The sequence below is a fragment of the Labeo rohita genome, chromosome 17 (assembly GCF_022985175.1).
Source record: "Labeo rohita strain BAU-BD-2019 chromosome 17, IGBB_LRoh.1.0, whole genome shotgun sequence".
Lineage (NCBI taxonomy): Eukaryota > Metazoa > Chordata > Actinopteri > Cypriniformes > Cyprinidae > Labeo > Labeo rohita.
The window spans coordinates 1,658,763-1,672,143 of NC_066885.1; the positions used below are offsets into that span (position 1 = coordinate 1,658,763).

The window sequence follows — 13,381 nt, forward strand, 5'->3', positions numbered from 1 at the left end:
CGCATTGATAATAATCTGACATGTTTGTTAAGCAGCAAATCAGTGTATCAGAATGATTTCTGAAGGTTCATGTGACACTGAAGACTGGAGTAATGATGCTGAAAATACAGCTTTGATCACAAAAATAAATTACATTTTATAATATATTCACATAGAAAACAGCTGTTTTAAATCAGAATTTGTCACAATTTTACTATATGCTTGTTTTTTTAATAGTCACTAAACTATAACCAATTTTGTTTATATAATTATTAGCATAATAATTTGTTTTATTTTGTTTCAGTGTAATATTCTGAGAAACTACATGTAAAAAAAGAAACATAATATATATATATATATATATGAAATAATAAAAAATAATATATATTAAAATTTGAATGTTATAAAATAGTATATATTAATATATTTGAGAAAATACATAAATTTCAAAACAGAAAATGCATGAAAATATAAAATTAAATTTTACAAATAATGAAAAATTACATTAAAATGAAATAATATAACATATGCATTTATACAACGTATAAAACATAAGAATTAAATATAACATTTAAATATAAAAATATATATTTAACAAAGAACATGAAATGACAGTACTGAAAGAATAAAATATGAAAAAACTTGAAAGAAAAAAATATGAAGTATGTAAATTTAAAAAAAAAGTTAAAAGGTGATTAAAAATTCTGGAAAAATAAATAGTGCACAAAATACTTTAAAAAAAGAGTGATTTCTGAAGGATCATGTGATGCGGTAGACTGGAGTAATGATGCTGAAAATTCAGCTTTGACCACAAAAATAAATTACATTTTACAATATATTCACATAGAAAACAGCTGTTTTTAACCATAATAATTTTTTTTTAATATAATTTTACTATATGTTTTTTTTTTTACTAGTCACTAAACCAATTTTTGTGTGTATAATTATTAGCATAATAATTAGTTTTATTTTATATATGACTTTATATGCCTTAATATATATTACTTTTAATATATATATATATATATATGTTTTGGGAAATATATATTAATATATTTGAGAAAATACATATAAATATAATTTAAAAAATGGATCCAATTTTACAAAAATGCATTTAAATATAAAGTATTAAACTGTACAAATAATGAAAAATTACAAAAAATGAAATAATATAATATATGCATTTAAAATAAAATGTATAAAACATAAGTATTAAATAAAAAATATATATATTTTTTAAATATATAAATTTAAATAAATAGTGCATAAAATACTCTAAAAAAGAATGATTTCTGAATGATCATGTGACTCTAAAGACCGGAGTAATTAGGCTGAAAATTAATTAAAATAAGTTACATTTTACAATATGTTCAGATAGAAAACAGCTATTTTAAATCATAATAATTTTTCACAATTGTACTATATTTTGGATTAAATAAATCCAGCCTTGGTGAGCAGAAGAGATTTCTTTCAAAAACATTATAAATGTTGATTTTGACTTTATAAGTGTATGTAATCTAGTTTGTTCTAAACTTTCTTAGCATTTTTAAGGGATCACAGACATTCCTCATGGAGAAGACAATCCCAGAATGCATTGCAACGCATGGTGGACAACCAAGAGAAGCGCTGATTACACCAAAATGCAATAGTCTCATTCAAAATGCAATTCGCTTATGCCACCTATGAATTCACAACAGGGAAAAACATCAAGTTAAGTGAGTGTTAAGCAGGCGATATTTCATCATAATCACTTATAGGATTGTTTAGTTGAGCGATTAAGAGTGAAAAGTAAAGACGGAGACCAATAATTAGACGAAAGCGGCCGCAAGAGCACTTGGAAGCGTTTCCCAGAAACAAGAAAAACATCAGAGTACAAGAAGAAATCTGTACAAAACTAAACCGCAGAAACCAGAGCCTGGATGCGGCTCAACAATCTCAGGCTCTCGAAAACGAAGCCAAAGTCATCAAGACGCATAGCAGGAATAACGCTAAAGTCAGTGCGTTGGGGCCGACGGGCCTCAGATGAGCGAAAGCCACCGTAACGTCTTGATTATCTGTTTGCATGAAAGCATTTCTCGTCAGAGAGCTGTTGAAATTCACAGTTCCAGCGCTGGATAAACGTTATGATGAAGAGCTGATGTTTGGTTTATGTGAGTGATTGCATGTGTGGAGGAAGACCTGTTTCTTTGAAGCCGACGAAGGAAGGGCGGCCCTTTGTTTATTGGACGTGTTTGAAAGGACTCTGACGGAAAGCAAGCGTGGAGAAAACCCAGTTTTCGAGCTTCCCCTCCGAATCTGGCGTCCATCCGGGATCCCAGCAGGAACATTTGATGATCTTTTCATGTTGTTTGGGAGAGGAAAAAAAAAAAAAAAAAAAACAGTGCTTCCCTTAACTCTGTTCAGGGCACTTTCAAATGACTAGACAAAATATTTCATAAATGAATGTACCAAGTGTGTCCTGGAATAACACTGGAGCACTTGACAAACACAAGGACACTCAGAGTCATTCTACTGTATATCAAGCTGATCTTTTCCAGTAAGTATAACTGCTGTCTGCTGCTCACAACCTCTGACTGGATGTTGTAGTGTTTGGAAATGACCTAGACATGACTGGCTTTATGCAAGCAGTCAGCGTGAAGAGGTTTTATCTGTCTGCCGGGAATCCAAACACTTCTGAGGAACAACTAGGCAATGGATTTGAGGGTCGAAGTGACATATTTCAAAGCTACAGTATCAGCCCATATGGCATGTTGTAATAGTAAGGGAAAAAAAAAATCTCCATTTGATGTTTTGACAAAATGGATCTAAAAACAAACAACAGACAGATGGACAGATGGAGCGATAGAATGATGGATGGATGGACAGATGGATGGACGGATGGATGGACGGACGGATGGAGGACAGACAAAAAAAAAATGGATGGATGGAATGATGGACGGACACAAAAAAAAACAGACAGAATGACAGATGGATGGATAGAACGATGGGTCGATGTATGGAGCGATAGAATGATGGATGGATAGACAGACATACGGATGGATAAACAGATGGACAGAAAGACTGATGAATGGATAGAATGATGGATGATGGATTGGTGGATGGATGGACAAAAAAAAACAGAATGATGGATGGATGGATGGATGGATGGATGGATAAAAAACAGAATGATGGATGGATGGACAAAAAACAGAAAGATGGATGGAGCAATAGAATGAAGGATGGATGGATGGATAGAGCGATAGAATGATGGGATTAATGGATGGACGGATAGGCAGATGGACAGAAAGACTGATGGATGGATGTAATGATAGAATGATGGATGATGGAGCAACAAGATGGATGGATAGAGCGATAGAATGATGGATGGATTGCTGGATGGACGGACAGACGAATGTACAGATGGACAGAAAGACTGATGGATGGATGGATGGATGGATGAATGAATGAATGGATAGAATGATGGATGAGCAACAGGATGGATGGATGGATGGATGGACAGATGGATGGACAAAAAACAGAATGATGGATGGATGATGGACTGATGGATGGGCGGATGAAGAGAAAAACAGAATGACAGATGGATGGACAGATGATGGAACAAAAGAATGATGGATGGATAGATGGACAGACAGAAAGACTGATGGATGAATACAATGATGGATGGATGGATGGATGGATGGATAGAAAGACTGATGATGGATACAACAATGGATGATGAATTGGTGGATGGATGGAGCAACAGGATGGATGGATGGACAAAAAAAACAGAATGATGGATTGATAGATAGATGGACGGACGGACAGACGAATTAGAAAAACAGAATGATAGATGGATGGATGGATGATGGAGCAAAAGAATAATGGATGATGGATGGATGGAGTAATACAATTATGGATGGAAGGATGGATGGACAGAAAAATTGATGGATGGAAGGAGCGACAGAATGACGGATGGACCAGTAGACTGATGGATGAATGGATGGACGGATGGGTGGATGGATGGAGCGATAGAATGATGGGGTTGATGGATGGATGGTCGGACAGACAGATGGACAGAGAGACTGATGGATGGATGTAATAACAGAATGATGGAGCAACAAGATGGATGGAGCGATAGAATGATGGACGGATGGACAGAAAGACTGATGGGTGGATGGATGGATGGATAGAATGATGGTTGATGGATTGGTGGATGGATGGAACAACAGGACGAAAGGATGGATGGACAAAAAATGGACAGAATGACGGATGATGAGCAAAAGAATGATGGATGGAGCTATAGAACAATGCATGGATGGATAATGGATGGATGAACAGAAAAACAAAACAATGGAGCAACAGAATGATTGATGGATGGATAAACAGTACAACAGATGGATGGATGGACGGATAGGAAAAAAAGATAGAATGATGGATGGATTGATGGATGGTTAAATAAATAAACAAAGGAATGGTTGTCACTTGGCAACCACAATGAAAAATGGTGCAATTTTTTTTTGAAATCACATTAGTGCAGTTCCACTGGTACAGTGCTGAAATATGGCAACATTCATATTTTCTAAATATTTATGAAACTGTGATAGATAAAGCGCATCAGTTATCAACATCTAATTAACCTTAAAGGATGCAGAGGACGACTCTTTTCTTTCCAACAGAGCATGATGCGGTTAATGCATTTTGGGTTTTTTAAGCTGAGAATAAAATAATACAGGGTTTTGACAAGAAATGTATTGACAAGTTAACAAAATATCCTAGAGCACACCTGCATATATGGCATGTAAACACTACAAACAAGTGATTGGCCATTTTACAAGTTGGTCAGACAGTCACTTCCTGTCTCAGTGGGCGGTTCGAAGGCATAATAAGCTGTAATGTACCTCATATATTTATTATTTAGTGTCCTGATTATCAGCATATTGAGAACCTCCTAAACCAGCACTTAAACCCGCTTCATCTCCAGCCCTTCAGCGATAGATTTTCACTGATATCACTGAATAAACTTTGATTTTCCTAGAAAAACAACAACAATAATACATGCCTAGACTTGACACAAAATCAGATGACAGTAGAGTCAGGTCTCGATGTCTGTACGGTCATGGGTGTGAAGCAGGAATTACTACATGTCAACAGCACTTGTGTAACGCCGGTCCGCCTGTACGTACACGTCCCAGAGCAAAAGACTGCCGTCATTACAAAGCTGGAAGGGATTTAGCAAAGCCCACAGGGAACAGGAAATCAGCAGGAGACACAATGACATGAGATTAGTAACGAGTGAAGCCCCTACAACGTGACGTGGACGCGACAGAAACCAGCCGTGCCCATCCCTGCTTTCACAGGAACATGACAGTCAGAGGCAAACGGCTCAGGTGAACTTCCTCAGTATCTGAAATTGCAATTCACAGAAGTTACGTTGTCAGGTGTGACATCAGCACAGACCAAACAAACGCCGAGCTTTAGGGAGTAGACAAAGGTCAGACTCCATTGGCACCTGTGGAGCTTCACCTGTTTGACGATCTCTGGACTTTAACACGCGGGATCTACGACGGATTCTGTACTGCAGAAGGAGAGCTTAAAAACAAAAACTTTCTCGGGTTACGGTAAGAGAAACTATTTATTTTGCCCTGAGCGACACTTCAGATCACTTCCACTATTTCACTTCCACCAGCAATATATGGCGTCGCTATTACATAAAGCCATAAAACTGGCTATGCTCTTTAAAATAAAGGTCTTTTATTGGCATTTATGGTTCCGTTCCGTCTTTAACATCAGTGGAACCACTAAAGGTTATTTACAGTGAAAAAAGTTCCTTTAGATTATTAAAATGTGAGAAGAAATGGTTATTTTAAGAACTGTTTAATTAAAAATGTTCTTTGCTCCAAGAAAATAATGGTTCTTTGAAGAACTAGTTACTGAAAGATTCTTAGGGGAACCAAAAATGGTTCTTTTACACTCTCAAAATAAAAGTTCTTGATTGGAACTGATTATTGAAAGGTTCTTTGGGGAGCTAACAATGGTTCTTCTACATGGTTCTTCATTGGCGTCTTGGTTCCATTAAGAAGTTTTAACATCTACAGAATCTTTCCATTGTTCAAAAGCTTCTTTATAGTGTAAAAAGGTTCTTCAGATCATTAAAATGTTCTTGCACTAAGAAAAAAAATGACTCTTTTAAGGAGATGACCATTGAAAGGTTCTTTGGGGAGCCAAAAATAGTTCTTCTACGTAGTTCTTCAGTGACGTTCTTCACTGGCATCTTGGTTCCATTAAGAACCTTTAATATCTACAGAATCTTTCCATTGTGCAAAAAGGTTCTTTATAGTGGAAAAAGGACCTTTAAATGACTAAAATGTTCTTCAAACCAAGAAAACAATGGAAAGGTTCTCTGGAGAGCCAGAAAATGGTTCCGCTATGGCATAACTTGGGGGGGGTTTCTTCAGATTAGTAAAATGTTCTTCACAATAAGAAAAAAAATGGCACTTTTAAAGAGCGGCCCATTGAAAGGTTCTTTGGCAATCCAAAAATGGTTCTTCTAGATGGTTCTTCATTGGCGTCTTGGTTCCATTAAGAATCATCTAGAATCATCTAGAATCTTTCCATTGTTCAAAAGCTTCTTTATAGTGTAAAAAGTTTCTTCAGATTAGTAAAATGTTCTTTGTGCTAAGAAAAAAATTGGTAGAACTGACCATTGAAAGGTTCTTTGGGGAACCAAGAATGGTTCTTCTACATGGTTCTTCATTGGCGACTTGGTTCCATTAAGAACCTTTAATATCTACAGAATCTTTCCATTGTGCAAAAAGGTTCTTTATAGTGGAAAAAGGACCTTTAGATGACTAAAAATGTTCTTCAAACCAAGAAAACAATGGTTCTTTGAAGAACTGATCACTGCAAGGTTCTCTGGAGAACCAAAAAATGGCTCCTCTATGGCATAACTGGGGGGAAAAACAAAAGGTTCTTCAGATTAAGGAAAATGGCTCCTTTAAGGAGGTGCCCATTGAAAGGTTTTTTGGGAACCCAAAAATGGTTCTTCTACATGGTTCTTCATTGGCATCTTGGTTCCATTAAGAAGTTTTAACATCTACAGAATCTTTCCATTGTTCAAAAGGTTCTTTATAGTGGAAAAAGTTTCTGTATATTATTAAAATGTTCTTCAAGCCAAGAAAATAATGGTTCCTTGAAGAACAAATCACTAAAAGGTTCCGTGGGGAACCAAAAATGGTTTTTCTTTGGCAAAACTGTGAAAAAAAGGTTCTTCAGATTAGTAAAATGTTCTTCACAATAATAAAAAATGTCTCTTTTAAGGAACTGACCACTAAAAGGTTCTTTTGGGAACCAAGAATGGCTCTTCTACATGGTTCTTCATTGGCGTCTTGGTTCCATTAAGAACTTTTAACATCTACAGAATCTTTCCACTGTTCAAAAGCTTCTTTATAGTGTAAAAAGATTCTCTTCAGATGATCTTCAGATCATTAAAATGTTGTTTGTACTAAGAAAAAGGGACTCTTTTAAGGAGATGACCATTGAAAGGTTCTTTGGGGAACCAAAAATGGTTCTTCTACATAGTTCTTCATTGACGTTCTTCACTGGCGTCTTGGTTCCATTAAGAACCTTTAACATCTACAGAACCATTCCATTGTGCAAAAAGGTTCTTTATAGTGGAAAAGGGACCTTTAGATGACTAAAATGTTCTTCAAACCAAGAAAACAATGGTTCTTCGAAGAACTGATCACTGAAAGGTTCTCCGGAGAACCAAAAATGGTTCTTCAACATGGTTCTTCATTGGCGTCTTGGTACCATTATGAACCTTTGACATCTACAGAATCTTTCCACTGTTCAAAAGCTTCTTTATAGTGTAAAAAGTCTCTTTAGAAACAAATAGTTCTTTTAAGAACTGAACATTGAAAGCTTCTTTGGGGAAACAAAAATGGTTCTTCATTGTCGTCTTGGTTCCATTAAGAATCTGTAACATCTACAGAATTTGTCCATTGTTCAAAAGGTTCTTAACAGTGCAAAAAAGTTTCTGTAGATTATTAAAATGTTCTTAAAACCAAGAAAATAATGGTTTCTTGAAGAACTAATCACTGAAAAATGGTTCTTCTATGGCAAAACTGAAAAAAAGGTTCTTCAGATTAGTAAAATGTTCTTCAAAATAAGAAAAATGGTTTATTTAGGAACTGATAACTGAAGATTTTTTTCTATGCCATTCACTGCAAAAATCCTTTATTTTCAAAACACCTTTATTTTTAAACATGCACCAGTTTTATGGCTTTACATAAAAGCAATGCCATATGATGGTGAAAATGCAATAATGCAAGTGTACACTACTCTCAAAAAGATCTGTATCAATATGACGTCAATATCAGTGAAGCATGATGATTAATTAGGGTTATTGTGGCAGGATGTCCAATGCTATTTAGAGAATCGCTCCGTTCAACCTGTTTTTTATAGCCTAACAAGTCTTGTCATGTTAGCAGAAACGCCTCTAACGTTTGCTGGCTTCAGACCTCAGAAGTTCAGATGTGGGCGTGAAACACCTGTACACCTTTTCAGGTAAGAAATGAACAAACAAACATAATTTTAAAGGTTTACACTGGTGTAGCAACAGTTGTTTTGGTGATTTATCATATGAAACCCTGGAAATCATGCGTTTCCTTAAAAAACAGTCCACTTATCTCCTCCCTCCCTCTCGTTGCATGTCTGTGGAGGAATGCCGTTACGCGCTCGCCGTCTCCCGCTGCTACTAAAGTGCCGATAAAACCTTTATTGGCCAACAAAACATGTTTTCTGTAGTGCCATACAAATTTAAGGAGTGAGTGTTGCGAGTCACGAAAACTGATCTAATGAACTGTAAACCGCGAAACGGGGCCGTGACCGTCCGCGCCGATGCCAACTGGAGTAAACAGCTTCCTACGTACATTATCACAACAAGTGGGACTAATTACTCCATATGCCAAACTAATTCAGCCATATTCATACTTTAATGAGAGCACTTTATGAGAACATGCTCTGAGAATGCAGGTCACTGGTTACGCATGAATCCAGAATGTAATTGTGCAATTTAAATATGTGTAAATGTGATTTCATTTACATTCTCACGGAAGAATCAAAAGCCATCTGCAGTAGGTGAGAAAACGCAACACGCCAGGGGCTGTAAAGATGTCGCAATATCAGCTGTTAATCTGTAACGAGCTGGCAGAAAACTTAAGTCTTAATCTAATCTTAATCAAATACTGGTTAAATTGAGCAGCTATATCTGAGACTGCTACAGCACATGTGCTCTCTTTTCTTCACCAAAATCAAAAATAGAGTGAAAATTGTGAAATATTATTATAATTTAAAATAACTGTTTGTTGTGGGAATATATTATAAAATGCAATTTATTTCTGTGATGCGCAGCTGAATTTTCAGCATCATTACTCCAGTCTTCAGCGTCACATGATCCTTTAGAAATCATTCTAATATGCTGCTCAACAAACATTTCTGATTATCAATGGTGAAAAGAGTTCTGCTGCCCAATATTTTTGTAGAAACTGATATACAACTTTTTTTCAAGATTGTATTCATTTTAATGTATTCATTTTATTAAAAAAGGCTCCAAATTCATGATTTATAGGCTAATAAAAAACAAAAATAGAATATAAAAATCATTATTAGTGTGTATTGTGCCAAATTAAAAATAAATATTAATAAATTAATAATATTATTTTTTTTTTAAAAAGTTTAAAATAAATAAATAAATAAATAAATAAATAAATAAATAAATAAATAAATAAATAAATAAATAAATAATAATAATAATTAATATATATATAAATTAAATGGAATTAAAAGTATGTAATATGCAGTTATTTAAAAATGACAAAAACAAAAAAATATAAATAAAATGAAAATGGAAAATATAAATTTTTATAAAAACACATTTTAAAATATTAACATAATTTTTTTTTAATTATTTTTAGGCTATTTTATTCATCTTAAATGTAAGTGATAAGACAGATATTTTATTGAAATGTTAAATATTAAAATATGAATTAAAAAAAAAAAACTCCAGTTTCTTGAATAGCATAAAATAATCCAGGTAATTATTGCAATGATTATTTTCAAGTTTGCTGACTTTTTAATAAAAATAAATAACAATAATAAATAATAAAATAAAAAAATATACCAATAAATTAACTGGAATTAAAAGTATGTAATATGCAGTTACTTAGAAATGACAAAAAAAACAAAATAAATTTACTATATCTAAAATGCAAATGTAAATGGAAAATTTAAATTTTTATTAAAAAAAAGACATTTTAAAATATTAACATAGTTTTTTTTATATTTATGCTATTTTATTTTTCCTAAATGTAAGTGATAAGATAGATATTTTATTTATATATTTATTTTATTATTTTTAGTATTAGTGTGTGCTTGTGCCAAATTAAAATATTAATAAAAAAATATTAATAAAAAAAGCTTTTTTTGACTCCACCTTCTTGAATAGTATAAAATATAAATATAAAACATAAAATAAAAATATACAAATAAATTAAATGGAATTAAATGTATGTAATACGTAGTTAATTTTAAAATGACAAAAACAAAATAAATTTACTATAATAAAAAAATGGAAAAAATACATTTTTATAAAAACACATTTTAAAATATTAACAATTTTATTTTTTTTTTTATGCTATTTTATTTTTCCTAAATGCAAGTGATACGATAGATATTTCATTTAAATATTTATTTTTATTATTAGTGTATTTTATTATTAATGTTTGTGCCAAATTAAAATATTAATAAAAAAAAAAAAAAAACATTTTAAAAAAGCTTCTTGAATGGTATAAACATTTTTGGGTAATTTTTGCAAAGAATATTTTAAACTTTGCTAACTTTTTCCTCTAATCTGTTCCAGAATCCAGCTTTCTAGCAGCAGTTCATCAGACGCTCATCACATGCTGTCACACTGCTAAAGTCTCAAGATGCCCTTGAGGACGTCGCTACTCCGTAAACCCACGTCTGGCCGCTGGCAGAGGAGGTTATCGAACCGAAAGGAGGTTTTATCGGTCAACATGATCAGTCTTCCTCTGGGTGATTTCCGTCACCTCTCTCACATCGGCACGGACGGACACACGGACAGTTTCGGCGACCTGTCGTTCCTGAAGGAAGGCCAAAGTCTCCTGCTCCAGAGCTCAAAGAGCGAGCAGAACCTGTTCCTCCCGCCGCCACCAAAGCCGCCCCGCGTCAACGTGGACGAAGTGGGCCGGTGCAGCCCAGTGTGGGAACACACGCCGGCCAACCAGAGGCAGAAGTGCAGCTCGCTTCCCCTCTTGGATACGGAGGACAACGAAGACGCGTGTTCGCACGCCGAGCCCGGCGGGATCAGCTGGAGTCCTACACGCGGCAGCCTGAGCTCCGGACGGGATTCGACCCAAACCAACATAGAGGAAACGCAGCCGGACCAAACGGACACATCTTTTACATTCAGTCTGGATCTGGGACCGTCCATACTGGACGCCGTGCTGCAAGTGATGGATCAAGACACTCAATAGACGCGAGTCGTGAACTGTATTTTTTGGCAGAACTGGAATCCTATTTGGATTTTTTGTTTTAATTATTTATTTAAACGAAAGCTTTTTACATCCTGTCTAATCAAACAATCTTTTTATTAAAGGCAATGAAAACAAATACAGTGAACGTAACCATATTAGAGCTGTGCATGAATAATCAAATATTCAATCTGCAATAATTATTCAAAAAATAAAAACACTATTCGACATGTGAAACAATGCAAACATGATAACCATATGCAACCATTTATGTACATGTTTTATAGCCATGTTTTTTTAATTCGCTCTGCATGAAATGCTTTTTTTGGTTTGCACACATTGTTAAATGATTTTTAAATTAAGAAAAAAACTGGATGTAAGTTTGTTATGAATATAACCTGATAAGCTTGCTCAAAAATGGTGACAATGTTTTTATTAAAAAAATAATGTAATCCTCATTGAACTTATTTGAATATTTGTTTTTTTATTATCTCAAATATTCAAATGCAATATTTAAAAAAATATCCATCTCTAAAGCACAGTCTAACACTGTAATAAATAAAAAATTAATTAAATAATATTAAAATAAATAATAATAACAATAAATAATAAAATTTAAATTTAATGAAATTAAAAGTATTTAATATGTAATTATTTAAAAATGACAAAAACAATAAAATTACTAAAACTAACTAAAATTAATGAAAATGGAAAAAATATAATTTTTATAAAAATATTTTAAAATATTAACTTTTTTAATACTTTTTAAATGTTATAATATTGCTTAAAAATAAATATTGTTATAATATTGTAAAATAAAATTAATTTTGTTATTTTTATTCTATTTTATTTTTCTTAAATGTACGTGATAATATAGATATTTCATTTATATATTCATTTTTATGTTTTCCATTTTCATTTGAATTTTACTTAATTTCATTTAATTTAATTTTTTATCCCCATTTTTGATGAAGTACACCAGGGTGGCATTCAAATAATTGACTGTTGACTGTCTTAATGAATAAAAATAATAATAAATACATAAATAAATAATAAATCATGCTTTTTAAAGCAAAGGTTAAATAAAATTTAAATAAATAACAACTAAAGTCCAGACTAATTGCATTATATTTTGATATAAATGTTTTTATATTTTTTATAAAAATACACTTATTTTAGGTTTAAAATTGTAGATATTACACATTAATTGTCCAACTACAAATGTTTTAGAAAAACATACTTTAATCAGAATTATTGCGCTTTGTCTGTTTGCTAACATTGACTGAATTTCATGAGTTTCAGCAGAGAATCAGCACATGCACTCCTGATGGCAAAATAGAAATATTTCCATGACTTTCTAACATTTGGAGCTAGAGAATACACCTGTGAAATGCAAGTTATGCACTGAGGAAAACAGCACATCTCAAATGCAATAAACAGCACAAGCAAAGTTATTTTAAAGCTCTTAATATAAAGCATGTCTCATGTTTAGGACAGACTGGATGATGCATTTTCCCCACAGCATTCTTCAGATCAAACTACTGTATGTTGATGCAAACAGCCTCATTCCATATCATTAACAACAGAATATACCGCTATACCGCTCAGCCCCAACTGGAAAGGGCCTGAGACTGGCTGCAGGAAGCTTTCTGTGTTTCTGATCAAACATCTGAACTCTGGACAATAATAACAAAACTCGACACATTGCTCAACCAGACATTTCTTCCTGGAAATGCAGTGCATTTCAGACCAGCGTTCCCCCTTCAGATGAAGTCTGTTATATAAGGTTGTGTAACAGTCTGACTGTCCACCATCAGATATTTCAGAAATATCTTAGCAGCGTTAGTCAATGATTGCTGGACTTTGGTTAA

General features: G+C 33.4%; 2 protein-coding genes across 3 annotated transcripts in view; one reads left to right on the forward strand and one right to left on the reverse strand.

The window, feature by feature from the left end:
• dnajc17 (DnaJ (Hsp40) homolog, subfamily C, member 17) overlaps nucleotides 1-13,381 on the reverse strand; it is a 78,893-nt gene that overhangs the window by 12,853 nt on the left and 52,659 nt on the right. The window lies entirely within an intron of this gene.
• On the forward strand, nucleotides 2,298-11,973 carry LOC127179888 (cdc42 effector protein 3). 2 transcript variants are annotated; one of them, XM_051133685.1, is made up of 3 exons: nucleotides 2,298-5,576; nucleotides 8,445-8,523; nucleotides 10,877-11,973. In XM_051133685.1, exon 3 carries the CDS (start codon nucleotides 10,944-10,946, stop codon nucleotides 11,511-11,513), a length of 570 nt encoding a protein of 189 aa, XP_050989642.1. In that variant the 5' UTR covers nucleotides 2,298-5,576; nucleotides 8,445-8,523; nucleotides 10,877-10,943; the 3' UTR covers nucleotides 11,514-11,973. The 2 variants fall into 2 exon arrangements, with proteins under 2 accessions (XP_050989642.1, XP_050989640.1); XM_051133683.1 differs by having other exon boundaries at nucleotides 8,448-8,523.